Below are 21,923 nucleotides of genomic sequence, written 5' to 3' on the forward strand. Positions count from 1 at the left end.
AACATTGAGTCTGGTAACTGCATGCTGTTTAATATGTATCTCAATGCATTATTATTATTATTATTATTATTATTATTATTATTATTATTATTCTGTTGATGGGATTGTGGAAACATAGTCTGTTACCTTTGGGAAGCAGTTTAATTTGAAACTGTACATTTCACAATTAGCGGTGTTTGGATGAATTGTGCAGAACAATATTTGTCAGAGGGGTAATGTGCTTTAGGTGGAACAGCGCACAGGACTGACAGCGTGTTTATATTGTATGTGCTGCCCACTTGACAGGGACTAGTTGCGAGTGGAATAACACGCCCGTGCCAGGCTCCAATGCACATGCATACATGTATTGAGTTTTCTCATTGTAAACCTCTAAACCGTTTTGGCAGACATATAGCATACACAAATGATGAATATGTGGATATGCTTCCGGTCCTTGGTGCATCTGATAACCGTGCTGGTGTTGCTGCTCATGACTATGCTGTTAGATATCTTCATTGACACCGTCCAGATAAAAACGTTTTTCCAGCACTTGCATCCTGCAGATCATCATCAGCGGATGCAATTCTGTGAATGGTTCCAACAACAGGAAGACAATGGTGACTTCGTGAAGACCATAATATAGTAGGATGAAGCAGCATTCACTCATGAGGGTGTCTTCAACATGCACAATGCCCACCATTGTGTGAGGTTAACTTGCAAGTCACCCACGACCATGGGTATCAAGTTAGCTTTGGTATCAACATCTCAGCCGGAATATTGGACAACAGATGTTTGGGACCCTACATGTTGCCTGACCGGTTGACTGCACGTAAGGTATCGTGCAATCCTCTCAAACTATCTGCCTGATGTGTAGAAGGATGTTCCACTATATGTTCATCAGAGGATAGGGTTCCAACATGATGGTGCACCTCCACACTCTGGAATTAATGTGCGACAGTATTTGGACAGAACATTTCCAGGGAAATGGCTCAGATGTGGATGTCCAGTTGTATGGCCACCGCATTTGCCTGACCTAAATCCCCAGGATTTCTTCCTGTGGGAACACCTGCCAATGAACGTGGAAGTATAGGCAGCGCGTGTTCATGCTGCTCTTTTTACTGTGGATGCAGCTTTGTTGCGAAGGGTGCAGAGCTGTATGACCTGGTGGGTTGCACAATGTTTGGACGTGCAGGGAGGTCGCTTAGAGCGTCTGTTGTTCTGCGGACAACATAGTCTGTTGTGAAGGTCATGCAGTCATTAATATGGACATCATTATTGTCACTGGTTGCTAATGTGCGACTCTGAGTGCTCGTGTTACGTATAATATAAATGACAAATAGATGTTGTGTTATTGTACTGTGCTATCATTTTTAGCTTCTCGAAATTGATATTGTTTTGTAGTTATTCTGTCCTATGACAAGATATTTGTTTCAACTGCCTGTTTCTTATTTGTCTAACCACGTATTTATGTTCAGCTTTGCAAAATATTGTAAATTTAGGATACATGTGACCTAAGAAATAGTGTAAATTACAAAATGAAATGTCAGAATGAAATTAGCGATTAAAAATAAAAATGCGCCCCCGAATCGAACCCTCGACCTCCAGCATGCTAACCCAAAACTCTATCCACTGCACCAACTGTACAGCACAACTAATATGTGCTGACAGAGCTAGTTACCATACATGTGGTTACAGTGTTGCCAGATTGCAACACTTTTCCAGTCAGATGTACTCGCTGGATGCAATTTTGTGACGCATTCTTTTATTGCTGGCATGTGAGGAGTCGCGCTGTGAAGTCAGTGTGTGAATTTCGCCTAGCCTTGTATATTATTTTTTTTTTGTTACTTATTAGAATGTGTTTTATATCTTGTCTGTTTGCCAATGAACGGCACCCTTAATGCTAACAAAGTACTCCCCAAAGTTATGTCGTACACTCGCAGCGTGACAGCTATGTATAGGAGTGTTCCCTTATAAACCAATTATTTCTTAACTTTCATCTAGCTTGAATCCATCTCTTTCATGAACAGAGTTACGTAGAATGTCACATGCTATAATTATTACTGCACAAATCTTCCTTCACTGTTAAAAGGCAATGCAATATTCTCCTTTTGCCAGATAGGATCCCAAAAATGTACTCTGTGTAGTGGTGTACACTCAACAACCTATCATAGACATTCTGAAATAGTTAAAGAATTTGCAATTTTCTTTCACTTCCAAATAAATTGCAAGATAAATGTCCATGTCTCTCAGGCAGTTAACATAGGGTGAGTCTAGTAGTGCTGTTGACGTCTGTGGCATCTTTTTCTTCTCAATAACAAAGTGAAAACAACACTTCATCATCATCATCCATTTCATAATTGGCTCGCACAATCACATGGACCTGTTGCCACAGAGATTCTGCCACATGGTTCAGTCACATACCTGACAATTCAACCACGTGGATCAAACGTGTGATAGTCACACATTGCAGTGATTGAACCATGCAACTGAATCATTTTGATGAAGCCGCCAGTGTGAAAGCAGCCTTAAAGCTACTCCTGCAGTCCCCCAGCCCCCTCCCCCGAGGGGAGGAATGTACGAGGGTCACTCCAAAAGGAATGCACACTATTTTTGTAAAAATATAGTTTTCATTCTGCATGTGTGAAAGTTTTACAGTGTGTAGATACATCCTTCCCACTTGTTTTCAAACTTCGTTCAACTTGTTCCCGTGAGTGGCGCTGTCACAGCATGTCCTCAAGATGGCAGCTACGCTTGATGTTCGTCAGAAGCAATGTGCTGTCATAGAATTCCTGTGCTGTGAAAACGAGACAGTGTGAAACATCCACAAGAGGGTGAAAAAGGTGTATTGAGATGCTGCCGTCGGATCACAGTACAGTTAGTCGGTGGGCAAGCAGGTTATGTGATGAAAGTGGTCTCGGCAATATTGAGGATTGTCCTTGCAGCGGCAGGCCTTGTACTGCACACACTCCAGACAATGTGCAGAGTGTTAACGAATTGGTGACTGCTGACAGACGCATCACGGTGAACGAATTATCACGCTACGTTGGAATAGGGAAAGGAAGTGTTTTCAGAATACTGAAAGTGTTGGCGTTAAAAAATGTTAGTGCTGGGTGGGTTCCCAGGATGTTGACAGTGGCTCACAAAGAAACAAGAAAAATGGTATGCAGCGAACTTTTGGAACAGTACGAGAATGGTGGAGATGAATTTCTTGGAAGAATTGTTGCAGGTGATGGTACATGGCTCCATCATTTTTCACTAGAGACAAAGAGGCAATCAATGGAGTGCCATCATGCAAATTCACCCAAGAAAAAAAAATTCAAAACCACACCTTCTGGAAAAGTTATGGCTACGGTGTTTTTCAATTCCAAAGGACTCTTGCTTGTAGACATCATGCCATGTGGAACCACCATAAATTCTGATGCATATGTGATGACACTGAAGAAACTTCAAGCTCAACTGAGTTGTGTTCGACCACATCGGCAAAAGCAGGATGTTTTGCTGTTGCACAATAATGCACGGCCACATGTCAGTCAAAAAACCATGGAAGCAATTACAAAACTAGGATGGACAACACTGAAACACACACCTTACAGTCCTGACCTGGCTTCATGTGACTATCATCTCTTTGGGAAACTGAAGGACTCTCTTCGTGGAACAAGGTTTGAAGATGATGACTCCATTGTGCACGCTGCCAAACCGTGACTCAAACAGGTTGGCCCAGAATTTTACCGTGCAGGTATACAGGCGCTGGTTCCAAGATGATGTAAGGCAGTTGAGAGGAATGGAAATTATGTGGAGAAATGAAAATATTGTTCCTAAAGGATGTATCTACACATTGTAAAACTTTCAAACACGTAGAATAAAAGATGGATTTTTTTTTAAAAAAGTGTGCATTTCTTTTGGCGTGACTCTCGTACATTCTGTGTGCATTAGTGTAAATCACTTGGTCAATGTTACGATGTTCATCACAGTATTTGCAAATTGTGTAAATGAGGCAGGACTTTGGAACCAGCCCGATATTCACCTAGACTGCCTGAAAACCACATCCACAGTGGCTGACATACTGGTCCCTATTTTTAATCCAGGACCAGCATGCATCCGTAAGTTGTGGAAGCATGTACTTTAATGTGCTTCACTATCTGGGGGAATTTATAAAACTGCTTCTCATTTGCTTTCTTATTAAATACATTTTGGTTGTACTGTAGGTTGAAAAGTGATTAGGTCCAAACAACATATTTGTTAGTGCTGTTATGATCAGACTAGGTTTAGGATTTCATATCCTATAGTGGCAAGATATACTGTTTACCCCACAAACTTCAGCTGCAGTTCCTCAGGTTTTCGACAGTTTTATTATTATTTTAAGATAAGGCAAAGCAGAATCATATCATTTGGATTCAGAGAGCTTCAGTACTAATGGCAGTTTGCTCCATGTCATTCCCATTACAACATACCAATTTAGAAACATGTTATAAGCCATATCGTGTTGCCTATTTTAGTGTTTGGGAGTTTGAGTGAGAGCCGAAGTTTTATGACATAATGGATGGTATATCTTATTTATTGCAGGTTCGGGATAGGATGACCACTCAGGCTGTGAATTTGGCAAAACATGTTGGCTATGAGAATGCTGGTACTGTTGAGTACCTACTGGATGAACAAGGCAATTTCTACTTCATTGAGGTGAATGCCAGGCTTCAAGTAGAGCACACGGTTACGGAGGAGATTACTGGGTAAGTTATTTTGAGTTCTTGTAATGGTACAGCTGTAAGCAAAGTTGTTAATCTTACAGAATGTTCTGAAAGGTGATTATTTTTTGTTTGTCATATTTTAACCTGCATTATATGTTGTGCTTATTGTTATGCCAGTGGGACAAAGATTTGCTGCAGGGAAATGTAAAGTTGTGTTCGTACTGTATAAGATAGAAGAGGGGAGTACTGGGAGCAGAGAAGTGATATGAAACAAGGAAGTTTACTATCTGTTAGTTTTCATAGTGTCGATGGATTAAACGATGGCACAAGTGGCCAGAGAAATCGGATGCAGGATGACAGCTACAGTGTTTGCTGGCAGTTTGTGAAGCATACTAATCCAAACTTAACAAGGAATTGTTAAGGCAGGCTCTGCAGTCAAGAAGCAGGGCACAGTGAACCAGGTACATATCAAATGCATAACACTGTACACAGAAATATAAATAGCTGTTGAGGGGCGTAGACAGTCCAGGTTACATAGCACGTGAATACAGACATTCCAATCGATGAGCTAGGGAGAGAACCAAACAATGTTTGCAAAAGTTTATCTTAGCATTTGATGATGCACAGAATGCTTGGGCTGTGCTGGGACATAGGACTCCGGATGTCTTGAAGAGCTCCTGGTACAAATGTCATTTAGCGCTTGTGTTAGCTGGTTTCTGGGAGCATGGCTTTCCTTTTGCAGTACTGCTGGCAGGAGCTGGCTTGTGCTGTGGAGGCATACTAGTCCGCATGTCTGCATTACAGCCATTGCCAATGCTGCATCCATGGCAATGGCTGCACACGCTAAGCAAGCGCGTGGTCAGAACTGGGGGCCAGGTGGGCATTAGGAGGTGACATCACAGGTTTGATTTTTTTTTTTTTGGGGGGGGGGGGGGGGAGTACATGAAGGAGGAAGTACAGAAATAATTACATGTGTCGGAAGAAGCTTCACAAGAGTATGGCATAAAATATAATGCAAACAAGTGAAAGATAGTGGTTTCAACAAGGAAATCTTTCTGCAGTAGCTCTTGAAGTACCACAGAAGATACGTTGTCAAGATCTTCTTGAATTTTAAATAACTGTGATTTTGATTAATTCACTTGTCTTTTAGAATATTAATTTGGTAACTGGTGAATAATTGTCAACTGCTCATTATAAATATCCAGTTGTACTGAAGTAATCAATTTTTGAAAGTATGAGTGCATAGATTTAAAAAAATTTTAAAAATTTAAAAAATCTACTCCCAAGTGGCAGCAGGAGAAACACCTGTTCAGGTTATGGAAATATCCAAGCTTTTGGAACCAGAGGCGGCTCCTCCTGGCATAAGGTTTGAAAGGAAGGGAAAGGAAGAGAAATGGAGGAAAAGGGCTGGTGGGATTTTGGAAACAGAGATAGTTAAGGAAAAGATTCCCAGAACCCTGGGTCAGGGTAGGTCTCCCCTGACCCAGGATTCTGGGTGACTTTTCCATAACTCTCCCAATTTCCTAAACCTCACCAGTTCATCTTCCTCATTCCTTTCCCTTCAAACCTTCTGCAGAAGAAGAAGAAGAAGAAGAAGAAGAAAATTGTGCTAAAAGCTTGCACATTTCCATAAGCTTTCAGTACAGCTGCTGAAAATATAATATAATGTAACATTTCATATAAATCAACTGTAATCAGCATTAACTTTAGAACAAAATGCTTTGATTTTGTTTCAATGTTTTGAAGTACATGTGTTTGCTATGATTGTCTATGAATCCATGACACCTGGTGGTCAAGGAAGGTAGGATTCGGTTATGATTGTGGATGGGGCCGTAATCAGTTACTATTGGTTGGCTTTTCTTTAATCACACACAATTTATTTAAAATCAACAAAAAATTAAAATAATGGCAATAATTAAGAATTGTTTCACAGCTAAAGGCCTTAAAGGCAATAAATTAAGAATTGTTTAACTTGTTGCAACTTACAAACTACAGTTATTAAAATATTGAAAACAAATCACCAAGGTCTTAAGGTTAACTGCTAAAATAAAATTGCCACATTAGAATTTTAAGACAAGTAGCGACAGTCACGGCTTAAGGCCTTTAACGCCAAGAATGGCAATTATTAAAAAAAATTAACAAACATACTGTCAAACACAAGGCAGTAGCAAAAGTTAATTTAAAAGACAGGCAACTGATCACCAAACAGGCAAGACAAATGATGGAGACTTGGTAATACAATAATAAAATAATATCACAATAAATAAAACACAAGGGCTAGTCACAGTCGGTCCTCCAGGAATCGACCTCTGAGTAGGTCAGGCCAAAAACATTTTGGCGAGCGATGAGAAAGGGAGGCAAGAGTTGCAGTCACTTCACAAGATGGAAACTCAGACTAGTGGCAGTCTAACAAATGACCATTGGTAATTTGCTGAAGCTACCTAACATCCGATAACCAATGTAACGATGGAACACCATGCCAAAGCTGGAACTGGCGGTCAGAACTATATCCTCAGAATGCTGTGTTTAGAACATCCAAAAGGAGAAAGGAACAACTATTGCCAGAGTAGAAGAAACACCAACCGACCTACAAATCAAGGAAACTTGTCAAAAGAACACGCCTTACCGGACAGCAGCGGCAAGGCGACGAAACGTACGCTGTCGTTACCTACACTAACCTACAGGGCAGGTCACTGGGGCCTTAGCGCCCACCAGGCAGGAAAAATACTGCTGGTTGAACTTAAACAAATAGTAACACATAGAATGCAGCAGTGAGTAACAAGAAGTTGAGGAAAGCTAATTAGATCAGTCTTCCCCAAGCACTCCACTCGCTGCCCTTCGTCTTGGTGCCACTGTGAGCAGCAACACGAACCCAAGTCACTGGAGAGTCACAAGATCTCACAATGGTGGAGGTTTCACTACTAGGTTAAAAATCCATTCAACTTAAAAGCTTATTGGATCCGGTTGACGACTAGGTCACGTACCCTCGCGACCACAGGCCTTCCATCCAGCAGTGCGTGCGTGCCGCCAGCGGTCCCGGCGTGTTCTCGCACTGCCCTCTTGGCTCCTCCAGAGTCCCCAACCGAACTGCTCATGAGCACGACCTGGAAGAAGAATGAAGTCACCCCAAAGATAGGGCCACAGTTAGTACATATCGATAATGCCGCTGCTGCCACTAACGGACAGGCAATGCTTGTGAAACCAAATGTTGCCAGTCAACACAAGGAGAATACAAACAACCGCAATCATGTCAACTAAACGATACAGTCTGGCCTCCAACAGAGGACAGAAACCTACAACAGCACCAATGCGAGCCACAGCACGGCTCAGTCCATTTCCTCACATAGTCTAGAGCGTAGAGCATGATGACACCATATCAAAATGCAATAATAACATGCTTGCCAGAAAAAGGCATTTCTAGAAAGATTCTGAGACAAATGGAACAACTCGGCAGTAAAAAGTGGATTATCAATACTTTTATTGCTCATTTATACTAATATTAGTTTGTTTGATACAATAATTTCCCATACAGAGATACCTAGGACTGGCAAACAGCCTTCTTCAGAAAAGAAAACACACACACACACACACACACACACACACACACACACACACACACACACATTCCCCTCCCATCTGCTTCATCTGGGCCTCTTCAGCCCAGCATGCCAACTTCGGTGATGTTGACCGGCTGCTCTCTGATGGTTACATTCACACTTCTGTCCATGTGAAACCCACCAACCCAAATAGTTACCTACATTTTGACAGCTGCCATCCCTCCCATACAACCTGGCCATGTGTAGACACCATATCTACAATGACAAGAGCTCACTAGCCCAGTTTGCTGAAAGTCTCACAAAGGCCTTCACAAGTGGTCACTACCCCTGGACCTAGCCCTTGTACTGATTCCCCGTGCCATATCCACACACACAACCAATCCTCCTCCCACCCACAAGAACATGCTACAAAGAAGTGCCCCATTCATCACCAAATACCACTGCAGACTGTAACAACTGAACCACATTCTTCATTAGGGCTTTGTCTATTTGTCATGCCCTGAAATGAGGGACATGCTACTCGAGATCCTTGACAACCCTCCTAATGTCAGTCGTGTTCCATTGCCCACCCAACCTCAACAACATCCTAATCCATCCCTATGACAGTCCGATTTCCAACCCATTGTTGCAGGGATTATATACCTGTGGAAGACCCAGGTGCAAGACTGTCCAATCCACCCACCTAGCACGTCCTATTACAGTCCTGTCACAGGTTTATCTTCCCCCATCAAAGGCCGGGCCACCTGTGAAAGCAGCCATGTCCTATACCAGCTTTGTCGCAACTATTGGACAGCTTTTTATGTCAGCATGAATACGAACCAGCTCTCCACCAGGATGAAAGACCACCACCATACTGTGGCCAAGAGCGAAGTAGACCACCCTGTGACAAGTCATGCAACTGAACATAACATGCTTGATTTCAATGGCTGCTTCACAACCTGGTCAATCTGGATCCTCCCTTCCACCACCAGCTTTTCTGAACTGTGAACATCAGAGTTTTCCTTAAAACACATTCTCTGCTCATGAAGTTATCCTGGCCTCAACCTATGGCAACCTACTGTCCCCACAGCCCGTAACAGACAGGTTCTGCCCCCTCTGTCCTATCGCTCCCTCCCTTTTCACATCCCCTCATCCTCATTTAGTGCCACCTACTGCCACTGCACTTGCCTGTCCTTTGCCCTTTCCTGCTGCTCTCCTCTTTTTCCTGCTCCTATCATTTTTCCAGCCCACACCCCGCCTTCCAACACTGCACCTGGCAGTCTAGTCAGGAGACCATCTAGTACCTGCACACCCCGCCAGACTGGACTTTTGTCTCCTGCCATCCCTACACTGCTCATTAGACTGACCTTCAATCAGTTTTTACATGGTTAAGATGTACTGACAAGTACACACTGAACTGCTCCTTCTACTAACAAATATGACAAAATAAATGTGATAATGTACCACTCTTTCGCATATTAATGGTTGGTAAAACACACACACACATTTAAAAGGACAAAGAGTTTCACTGCAGCCAGGATAATAATGAAAGCTCTAAAACTACTTCGAAATTTAGTTTTTTTTTTTTTAAGTGATTTTATGTGCTACCCATTGTACATCTGCAATTGAGAAGATGTTTCTTGGATATTTTTGCGTATGGTTTCTCATATACATTACAATTAATATCAAATAATTATCAAAAAATGTTCCTCGTGCTATTTAATTACTGACAAATATCCATTTTCCCAGAATTGACCTTGTCCAGTCGCAAATCCGTATTGCTGAAGGGATGACTCTTCCAGAGCTGGGAATGTCTCAGGATAAGATTCACCCCCAGGGCAGCGCAATCCAGTGCCGTGTGACCACGGAGGACCCTGCCAAGAACTTCCAACCCGACACGGGGCGTATTGAGGCAAGTAAAATATGATTATGGTTCAGAGATGTATTTAGACATATAACAACCATGTAAATTTGGTAAACTCATTTAACAAAATCTTGAGATTTTCATTCTCCCATTATCCTTTTGTGTAGATGGAAGAAAAGCCTTACATGCTGTCACAAATGATAAAAGTTCATGAGTAGGTATAATTTTCCATAAACAACATTATGTTTGCCCTTCACACATTTTACACTAAAGACAAACAGATCATAAACTTAGTAAAGACCACATTTTATCAGATAATAAAGAAATTGTACAGAATGTTATTTGTCGTAGAGTTGTTTTCAGTTAAATGTTCATAGACTTTTAAGATGTAGAGTAAAAACACAAACATATATCAGGCAGAAAGTCAGAAATGTGAATTATGACAGTTAAGCATGTAATTCCTATTGATTTATATATTGAAATAACATATAGATTGATTTTACCACTACGAACTGCTTGAGAAGTTGTTTAAATTTTGTTGATTTGTTGACAGCAGATTTAATTTTGAAAGGGAGAGCATTTGAATTCTTTTATGCTGGTCTGTTGCACATCTTTCTGCACCATGTTAACGTTCTTCTGGACACATTTTAGGCCAAGCTATGTCCTTGTTTTATTGTTTTTCTGAGAAAATTGCCAACATAGCCATAAACAGTACTACATCTGCAATGAGTTGTCCTGTGCAGTGCTTCATATTTGTGGACAGACTCTGCTGTTTTCTGTTCCTCCTCCATTGTTGCAGCAGCGATCCGCCCATTGCAACTTATATTGTGGCGGTTGGAGGAATGGGCTGCAAAGGTGGGATGTCAGTTTTCTGCAGATAAGAGACCTGACTTGCTTATGAGGGGCACCATCCTACATTTTAGAGACTCAGTGAGGTTTCTGGGCCTCATTTTTGACTCCAAATTGTCATGGTTGCCACACTTAAGAGACCTGAAAGCCGACCTTTGGGAGAGGTCAGGCTACATTTGCTCCAGTTTTATAGGGATCAGTGAGGCCTTCCTATTTGAAGGTCATTGGTGCTGTCCACCATGAGGGGATTTGCATGGTAATGGGTGCTTATAGGACAGAGTCCCATGTCCAGTTTCTCTGCTGAGGCTGGGGAAATGCCGCTTACCATCCGGCGGCAGCTCCTCATGGTGCGTCAGACACGTGAGTTCCTCGCAGCTCCGACTTCGCTCGCATACCATACTGTTACTTGTCCGCCTCTGGAATACTATTCTCTGACTGTCCACAAGCCACAGTGTCACTTGGGATTCACATTTAGTGTGTGCTGTAGTCGCTCAGTGTTGACCAAGCATGACCACAAATCTGGGATTTAACCATCTGCCACTCTGAACTTCAGATTTAGAGGGCACTGGAGCAGACGAGACGTTCTTCCAGTGCTAAATTTCTTGTCTGTTCAGATTCTCTGAGTGCCCTTCATGCTCTGAAATGTTTATACCAAGCAGATAAAGTAGTGCAGAATATGCCCTCCTCCAGCTACGATGACTGGGGAAGGAGGTGTCTTTCTGCTGGCTACCAGGGCATATGCGAAGTGTGGGGAATGTAGGGGCAGATCCAGCAGCTAAGGAGGTGATTTTCATGTATTTCAGTGTGTCATCCCCCTGCTTGCTATAATCTCGGTATTGAGCTTGAGATTCTTGTGCCAATGGGATGGTGATTGGCTGGAAGTGACAGACAATAAGCTCCATCTAGTAAAGCCCACAATACGGCCGTGGCATACCTCCTCCCATTCACATTGACTGGACAAGGTCCTCCTTAGCCATCTTTGCATAGGCCACAGTCCTATGATGCAGGACTTCTTGCTCTGGTGAGAGGACCCTCGAGTGTGTGGTGCATGTGACTACAGAACACTGTGGGTCGGGTCACATTTTATTGGATCGTGTTTTATATTCCAAACATTAGACTGCAGCACATTTGCTGATGTATCTTTCAAATTATGTTCAAACGAATGTGGTTAAAATTTTAAAGTTTTGTGAATCATCCAGCATTTTTCCCAAGATTTTAGGGAGATGGTTTTGATGCATTAATAGGGTAACTAGCTCACCTATTTTTTTGTAACTAGTCAGCCAGTGATATTTGCCCATGCCTTTCTTTTACCTCTCTTGTCATTTTAACTTCATCTATAGCGACTTTTACTCTTTCTGTTCTTTTAGAGCATGTGAGATAGTGATTGTGTGGTCGATTTGAGTGCATGAGTGTGCAACAATTTCAGAGATTTTAGCCACATTCGTTTGTTTTAATAAGTGTAATGATGCTGATGACCTAGCCGTTGAGCACCCGTAAACTCCACCTGCACACGCTAGCACGCACCTATGCACACGCACCAGTTCCCGCGTGTGCACCATGCCCACACGTACACACCCCCGTGTGCGCGCACACACAAAAGCTGCCAAAGCTGCCAAATTGTACAGAAACTGTTTTTTGCAAATCAAAAACACCAATTAGTATATTTATTTGCTTATTGACACAATTCCTAGTTTTCTAAAGAGGTTTCCACATAAGTACCTAGGGTACATTAACCCTGCACATGACACTCTTTAGACCATTGGAAAAGTTTTGTTGGCTATGGCTGGTTCTCCCAGAATATAACTAAGGTTAAGTACTACTGAAGAATCAAGGGGTCAAAACCTAACTACTGTTAGTATCGACTACACATGAAAGCTCAAACACCTGAACTACATTGAAATTTTTTTGCAGTTGCGACAGAATCTTGAAGCAGAGTACTGTTAATCAAACAATAGCAGACAATTAAGGTCAGTAGCTTATAAAAAATAAGTAAGACTCCTTCACGAATGTTGTTACAAACCCATACTAATCTCATTGCACCAGCTGTCGATGGATCTTAAAATAATTAGATTATTTCATTGAAAAAATCTGTAATCACTCGTATATCACAGTAGATAAGAAAACTTTACAGGTTAGCTATGTGGCAAAATATTCTTTGCGTTGCATGTTTCATTTGCCAAAGATTCATTTTGGTGTCTTGAACCATTGATCACATATGATGGACATTATGAATATTTCACTTCCACGGTATCATTTGCACATACCATCAAAGGTGAATGCGTTATGTACAATCCATTTTCTCGAGATTGGAGATAGAGATCTTGTCTCAGGTTTAAAGAAAAATTCAGTGTGTTACATCCATTTGCCTGCAGCAATGTATGATGTTTCATGTACCAAATGCAAAGTCATAGGACCCCTATTTTTTATTTTAAACTATTCGAATTTCTTGCAGTATCTTACTTAATGTAGAAATTTAACTATAGCTATGACCGTTAACAATATAATTGGCATTTAATCATGAAATTGACAAATGAGGCTTTGAGTTGCTTGAAAATCAATTTAAAATCATTTAAGAGAAGTTGTGGAGCAACATGTATGCGCGCACTTTCATTCCCATAGTGTACCATAGTGGGCAGAGAATGTTCCATTCATAATGGGATGGAACCGAAAGCAAACTGAGGTAGTCACTCTATGGGAACAGAGGAATGGACTTGCCCAGTGCTGAGAATCAGAGTGCTTTTCTGCACATGGGGCAAGTAACCTCGCACGAGCTGTATGCGTTGGTCAGTTGTTGTTAAAGGTGAGGAATGGAAAGTCCAAGCACGGAGCCCTGTGGGACTCCATAGCAATTGCACCCCAGTTGGATGATACATTTTGTCCATCTGTGCTGTTCAACAGAATCTTCTGCCTTATATCTCTCAGAAAGGACTTAAATCCATATCCAAGCTGATCCTAATATGTGTGTATATTTTGTAAGTTCATGTATCCTCTCTTATCTTCCAGTCTTCAAGCAAAGTGTGCAGTTAAAAAAAGCCTTCTTGAATAGGTCAGTGAAGATCATAAATTAGAGCACATTGGGTGTGTGTGAAAGATTTTTGCCTCCTAGCGTGATCTGTTTATACCTGGTGCTCGTCTGTCTTCATTGGTTACACAAAAATAGTTCCATTACTAGGAACATGTGGCACATCAGTTCAGGCTGCCGGCACTAACTAGCTTGAACTAACAAAATTTTATTGGAGGCTGATTTAATTCCTTGTTTACCATGAAAAGAATGTCAAGTTAACTTTGCTTGCAACCAGGTGTTCCGGAGTGGAGAAGGTATGGGCATTCGTCTGGATGGGGCATCTGCCTTTGCCGGAGCCATCATTTCACCTTACTACGATTCCCTCCTTGTGAAAGTCATCTCGCATGCCCATGACCTGCAGTCATCTTCAGCTAAGATGAACAGAGCTCTGAGAGAATTCCGTGTGCGAGGAGTCAAGGTAAGAGCTTATTTTTAGGCGTAGGTCAGAATTTCTGAGTATGCTCCCCTCTCCGCCTCCCTTTTTCCTGTTGGAATACCTACAACATCTACATATAAAATTCATCAAATAAATGTAAATTAACAGATATCTGTCAGTTTTATGAAAAATACATGGCTTCTTATTTTTAATTACATTGGATTGCCCCAAAAATCCAGTTTTCTTTGCAAATGTGAATTCTTAATTATTGATCCCTTTATAAAGATATTTTAAATTAAAAATACACATTAATTTTTTTCATTCTTATGTGTTTTACACTTCATGGAAATGTTAATGGAATTTGCACCTTTGCTTAAAATTTTACAACTGCCACAAATTTAACCCGGGCATTCTACCACACCAACGTGCAACCGTTGGAAAACACGACTGTGCTATGCCATTATTGAGGACACTCAGAAAACTTCAAAGTCAATTTTGTCGAGAATTTTTGAAAGTTGCAATGAACTGCTTGGGCACAATGAGTTCCAAATTTCACTACTTAAAAAAAAATCTGATTGCTTTGTGGTCTCCTTGCTCATTATAAGTACTAGGCTAACAAAAGCACAATGATTTAGTAGTATCCTGCTAGATACCTCATCGTATCCATGAGAGTCCTTAACCTTTGTAATTTAATTATTAACTCAATGTCTCCGTTGCCAGTATCACAGGTGTATTTCTGATTGGAGCTTGGAAAGTCATTTTCTAAGAGTGTTATATGATTCCCTGTAGAAACAAAGTTCTTATTCAGTTCACTTGTTATATTCATAAAGTGATTGTTAAATATTGTACATACATCTGACTTAACCAGTAACAAAAATGTCTTTACTACATATTGACAACATTATTTAACTGCATGGATAAAAAAAATCTACTCATCAAGCGGCAGTAGAACACACACAAAGGCTGTTGTAATTGGCAAGCTTTTGGAGCCAGTAGCTTCTTCTTCAGCCAGAAGGGTTGAAGGGGAAGGAAGAAGGGTGAAGGAAAAGGACTGGAGACTTCTAGGGAAAGTGACAGATTTCGGGAAAGTTATCCAGAGCTGCACATTAGGGGAGACTTACCATATGGGATGATAAGGAAAGACCGTACGGTTGTCTCCGCTGACCCGTGATTCTGGGTGACTTTCCCGAAAACTACCCCTTTCCCTAGACATTTCCAGTCCTTTCCTTCACCCTTCTTCCTTCCCATTGGCTCTAAAAGCTTGCCAATAATAAGTCTTTTACATGTGTGTTCTGCCACCGCTTGACTTCACATCCTCAAACTTGTGTTGTTGGCAAGACATTTTGTTAATGACTGACCATATAGTTTTAATATATCATACAATTAGCTATTCTGTTTGCATACCACGTGCCTTTTGGCTTTCAAATGACATTTTAAGCACCTTGCAATACTGTTTGTAATGGACTACTGCAGTTCAGTTGTTCCTATCCTTAATGTTTTGATGTAATTCCCACTTTGTTCTACATGATAACCTTGTATTAGTGAGCTTTCTTGGTTGCCTGTTAGTGCCAGTACTCCATTTTAAGTATCCCAATCAAAAGCACCTTTCAAAGAGCATGACAAATGTTTTGAGGAAAGCATTATATTTATCGTCTGTTATCTGCACGATATATTTCCTGCCACTGTTACTATTTGGGCTGAAAATGGTCTCTGTTGCCAATAGATTAATAAGTGTGTACCATATACCATATTTTTCTACATCCAAAATATGGTCACATTTCAACTATTACTAACCAGTAACTCAGTTCTTTAAAGAATCAGACTCCCATGTATAAAACAGCTCTAATTATCTGATTACTTTACAAATAAGTTACTGTTTTGAGCTATTTTTTCCTGCATCTAAATGTTTGACATCATATCTCCTAAACTATGTGTCATACAGTGACCGAGCGAGGTGGCACAGTTGTTAGCACACTGGACTCACATTCGGTAGGACGACGGCTCAGATCTGAGTCCTGCCATCCCGATTCAGGTTTTCTGTTATTTCCCTATATCGTTTCAGGCAAATGCCGTGATGGTTCCTTTGAAAGGACACAGCTGATTTCCTTCCTCATCCTTCCCAAATTCGAGCTTCTGCTCCATCTCTATGACATCTCTATTGGCTGGATGTTAAATGCTAATCTCCTCCTCGTCGTCCTTCTCCTCTCATACAATGATAAAATTTACAGGTACATTCAGTGGTATGTGAAGATCCTGTCTGTAAAATGTGTAAGAAAGAGGTAATAAATTAAAATGTCACCCCTGATGCTGAAGTTTCACTGTGTGCTAAAGTCAAAACTAGTTCCCTGGCATCATGTCTTGTATTATATAGCATCACTAGATCATGGAGGACAACAGGCAGTGGACCATGGATGTAGCAATGTGTACAATGGCTCAACTCCTAGAAACTCTCCAATCAGCAGAGTTGCTTCTAACCTTCCCCATACATGGCTTGGATCTAGAAACCTGTGTGGGATGTCAGTAGTCTCCACTAATCGGCTCCTTGCAATTTAAGTGTTTTCGGGACATCTAATCCAACAATGCAGAATTTTGAGACTTTCATAGCCACTTGTTGACATATTGCTTGTTGACTCCTGTCTCTGGTTCTTTGACTGACATTTGTTTAATGATTTTCCTGACATTCACCAGCGCAAGTGGCTCACCTTAAGGTTCATTATGAAACACCTGCTGAAGAACTGAGAAAAGCCAACAGGTAATTAAACTAATTCAACAGATTGACCTAGCCGTACCACCTGCAGGAGTGCAGCTAATAAGAAAACTCGGGAGTTGACTCGAATGCATCAGAATGCTGCATGCAAGATACGAAGAACTCATTTATGAAAGGGACCACACACAGCCCTCAGTGTGACATGCAAAATGGAACAATCATTAGACCACATTATCTGTGAATGTCCTAAAAGATGATTTAGAGAATACTGGAGCAACTTTATAAAAGGCTTCTCCAAAGGCTTTCACATGGTTAAGGCCCTTGGATATAGAACTATGATGGAGCTGTTCAGTTAATAGTGTCTGGTTGTTCAGTTGCTGTAATTTTTTGCTAGTTTGTTGTCATTTTTGCATATTTGTTTTATGTCCATTATTTTCAGTTTATTGTGTATAACATTTTCTGCAGTTTGACCATAAGCTAAACCATAACTAAAAACAAAAAATTGCCCTGTTGCTTAACATTTATATTTGGGAACAGATACTTTTCAGCTACCTTGAGGCTGCTATAATGAAACTCTGTATGTTGCAGACAAATATACCATTCCTGCTGAACGTACTGGAAAATCAGAAGTTCCTAAATGGTACTGTCGACACAAACTTCATCGACGACCACCCACAACTCTTCCGCTTCCGTCCGTCAAAGAACCGTGCCCAGAAACTGCTGAATTACATTGGTACAGTGTTGGTGAATGGGCCTTCAACTCCACTGGCGACGCCGCTGAAACCTGCGGAGATAAAACCTCATGTTCCGGAGATTCCTCTAGGTAACCAGGGGATGGAACAAGAGTCGGACATTGCAGGTCTATGAAAGAGCGCTCTCTACATTAGCATGTGCTGATGTGGCCACTGGGCATTTCAGTTCGTGTGTGGAGAGTGGCTTGGTGTGTCACTAATGCAATATTGTCACCTTTTCTCATTCCATTAGGATAGTCAAAATAAGTGTTTAGTCACATATTTGTTTAACCAGTGTGTACCGTGATGCATTTCAGGAATTTATTCCCATTTTCAAGTGATGTAGTAGGTTGTTAACATTTTGTGTTTGTTTGTGTGCGTGCGTGTGTGTGTTCACATCCAGTACTTCATAAAATTCAACATCATTTGAAAATGGTAATGAATTGCTGGAACATCTACACATATGAAAACTTAATAAGTGCAGTACTTCAGCACTGGCTCAGTTGCAGGCTTTCAGGAAACATGGACTGCTCACAAAAAATACACTGTAACAGTCTGTTGCTGTGGAACAGAGATACATATTGATACAGAGATACAATTTGAAAGTTACAAAGAACTGTGTTGTGTAAAGATTGGAGAAAAGATGCTTGTTGGCCAGGAAAAAAAATTTGAAAAGCATAAATATTTGTGAAAGTGTAATTACAGTACTGGGTATGCATCATAGTGAGTTGCCACAGGGTAAACAAACGGGCAACTGCTACTGGAGTGTGACAAACAACAGAGACGGCATGACAGAATAACAAGCCCAACAAGTTACCAAGATCAAAATCCGAGATGCAGTGAATTTGGAACCAAGAGAGTGATGTGTAGCAATATTAATACAACAGCATAGAGAAATCACGAATGACTGCCAAGATGCTTGCTTTAAGGGCTGCTTGAGTGTTGACAGACCAGCGTGGCGGGCATGTCATTGAGACAGTGCTCACAGCAGCGACAGCAGTGCTTGCAGATTGCAGCAATTCCACATAGCAGACATCATTAAAGTCCGTTCCTTCTGGTGATCTTTCAGCTTTACCAAGCTGGGGTGCCAGAGTAGTAACTACTAATTTGGTCCTGTGCAAGATAGAAATACATTAAATAAGAACTGTAAGGGCACTAATGTTGGTCATAAAAGCAATATCAGTTGACCAAAAACTATTGATTTGATGGAAGCTGCAGTGTATCAAATCTGCAACAGAAAATAGTTCTCAACTGTGGTGCTGCATCTTCAGCAACATCAGATGATCACAAAAAGGCAGACTGTTACACACACACACACACACACACACACACACACACACACCACACAAACACACACATTTTCTTTTTTTTTATCATATTTTTTTGGTGTCAGCTTAATATTTGCAACAATGAATTTTTCATGCAGAACAGAAGAGCATAAAAGAACTAATAACTTTCTGTTGTAATGAAAACATACATATGTCTCTATTAAGAGTGTGGTTTACGTAGTTCTAAAGGAATTTATGGATCTGAGTGGAAATACGAAATGAGACGAACATTTCCTGATACAGGCAAACATCTCATGAAATAACCACTGTGAGGTGGAATCCATGAAGGAAAGGCAGTGTAAGTACAGCTTGAATTTTGATTTGAATTCTTTTCTGATGCTTCCTGATGTTAAATGAAATGATGCCTTGTAAAAGTAAAGAAGTGGATTTTTTCATTGCCACAGTCCTCCCAACAAGGATTGGTGTGAAATGTGCTGTGATATAGTAGAATAAATTGAAACATTCATAGCAGAAAACAAGGACAGGATTTAATGCACAATATTAAAGCAAGACTAAGAAAATGGCTTTTTCAGGCAGTATAAATTCCATCATTTTCTTAGCTAATGATTTTTTTACTTGCATCTGCACCTTTTCTAAATCTCTTTGGCCCATAGTTGTATTTCCACAAAAAAATGGGGCAGACTGAAAGCATGACTTTGGGTGTTGCGTGCCCTCTGTGAACTAACAGTGTTGACAGCATATTTTTGTTTGTTGGATTAATCTTAGTGTGATCTCTTGGTCTTAACAAATTGGAGTCCTCAGGCCATACTTGGTGAAATGCATATATCTGATAAATTGCCAGAAGGCAAAATGCAGGAGGTGGAGGGAAGGCCTCTTGTGATTAAGACACGGGATAGTGTGTTCCTGCCTTGAAATGTTGAGTTTGATGTGTTTCTAGGTTTAAGACTGTGTGTGACTTTTAGTTTGGACTACCAGTGATGTAGAATCCATGTGCTGTAAAATGTGGTATGTATTAACTGAGTCAAATAGTTGATGCATATTTACGCCTCCTGCTATATAGTTAGTTAGCTGAGCTCTCTTACCATAATAATCATAGTACTGTGCACTACTGAACTTGTGACATGGCTTTACACAGCCCTGTAGAGAAAGATGCACTGCTTTAACATCTGCACTAGCATTAGCCATAGAAAATGTAGTGATTCATGATGAACAGAACAGAACAGAAAAGAAAAGGTTTCAAATAGGGCATTTGTGCAGGTAAATATAGTGGCCATCACCAACAGTTGAGACACATTACTTTATCAGCTGCCTGGGAACACACTGTTAGTGCTGTTGTCACTCTTTCATAAATCATTTATTTATACTGTATCAATTAATGGCCCTGTTGCACATCCTTTGGACTTGCCCATTGCTACTTTTGTTTCAGTTAAACATTGACTGTACTTGCTCTACTGCTAAAACTGTCATAGTCAATCATGCAACTGTAATTGTAAAGTGATAACATTTGGTTATCAGTCAAGACTGTGATAAATTGTGAATTTAAAAGTTTTCGCAGTGAATTGAATGTTCTAAGGAAAACCGGTCTTGCAGCTTGTTGTCATTTAATATATCCCACGATATTTCAGCTGGGTGCCTACCCATTTATCTTCAGGTGAGCCATTGAAGACTTACGAAGACTTGCTCCGTTCCACAATATGTAGCGCACTGCAAGTATCCCAGCAGGTGTCAGAATTCAGTTGACAGATGGACTGCACTTCCTGGCAGTAATGCCCTCACTAGTGTAATTGCGGAACTTGGCATTTGTCCACCGATGGTTTCCGCAAAGAAGCGAGATGTTTGGCTAAACATTATGTACGAACTCCAATATTGCAAATGCTCCCATCACATCCATAACTCAGCTGACTCTATCAATAGACAGAGGGCTCTCCATCCAAGCAGATCCGACCGTTTTGCTAGCTGTGAGGCGGTTTCCTTTTTTATAAAGGTCCCTTTTGGAGATTCTTTGGAACTAATTGGCAGAAATTTTCAGGTGGACATCACTGCTTTATTTCAGCACACACTATCCTCAACCTATTTTTTCAACCAAGAATATTTTGGACAGACAGATGGCACCACCATGGCGCCACCTTGGTGGTCAAACTTTTTAAGGACAGTCTGATTGTGATTTTTATAGCACTCAGCTCAGAGCATGATGGTATGTGCCATTATAGTGATTGAATGTAGGCACAGTTGGTGGATTTTTGGAGGACTCGGGCTATAGTGTGGTGATCTGTGCTATTCTTGACTGAATGTAGGTGTAGTTGCAGGGTGATGTGAGTTGTCTTGAGGAGAGAGGGCCTGAATCATCTGCATTTAAACCAGCTGTATTTTGGAGATATGTGGATGATACTTCCATAGTGTGGCCTTACGGAGAAGGTAAATTGATGGAGTTTCGTCACCACCTCAACTCCATTCGTAACATCAATTGGTTCACTGTGGAAATAGAGAAAGATGGTTGTCTGCCTTTCTTGGTAGTCTTGGGTATACAAAAGTATGAAAGCTCTTTGTGGCATTCAGTTTACCGTAATCCCACTCTTACTGATATGTATTTGCAGGCGACAAGCTGTCATCACTCGTTGCAAACTATGAGTGTGCTTAAAACACGTGTACACAGAGCTCTCACTGTCTCGGATCACGGTAGATTGTCTTTGGGTGGGCAAGCTCTTTAGGCAGTGTTCAGGAAATGGATGTTCCACCTGGCAGATTAACAGGGCATTGTCAGTTAAAACCAAGAATCAGGCAGTGGATAAAGAGGAGAACATGCTGGAAAAACCTTTAGTTTTTAGCAGCAACAAAACTTAGTT

At 40.9% G+C, this 21,923-nt stretch overlaps 1 protein-coding gene across 6 annotated transcripts in view; it reads left to right on the forward strand.

The window, feature by feature from the left end:
- Positions 1 to 21,923, forward strand: part of LOC126210526 (pyruvate carboxylase, mitochondrial) — a 408,145-nt gene that overhangs the window by 334,887 nt on the left and 51,335 nt on the right. For 4 of the 6 annotated variants that reach the window (XM_049939771.1, XM_049939775.1, XM_049939773.1 and 1 more), the window contains 4 exons: positions 4,543 to 4,706; positions 9,950 to 10,112; positions 14,213 to 14,395; positions 17,649 to 17,919. In XM_049939771.1, coding sequence (XP_049795728.1) covers positions 4,543 to 4,706; positions 9,950 to 10,112; positions 14,213 to 14,395; positions 17,649 to 17,919 — 781 coding nt within the window. The remainder of the gene's footprint in view (positions 1 to 4,542; positions 4,707 to 9,949; positions 10,113 to 14,212; positions 14,396 to 17,648; positions 17,920 to 21,923) is intronic. The other 2 variants (XM_049939774.1, XM_049939776.1) reach the window with 1 other exon arrangement.

This window comes from Schistocerca nitens, chromosome 10, assembly GCF_023898315.1.
Source record: "Schistocerca nitens isolate TAMUIC-IGC-003100 chromosome 10, iqSchNite1.1, whole genome shotgun sequence".
In the NCBI taxonomy this organism is placed as follows: Eukaryota; Metazoa; Arthropoda; class Insecta; order Orthoptera; family Acrididae; genus Schistocerca; species Schistocerca nitens.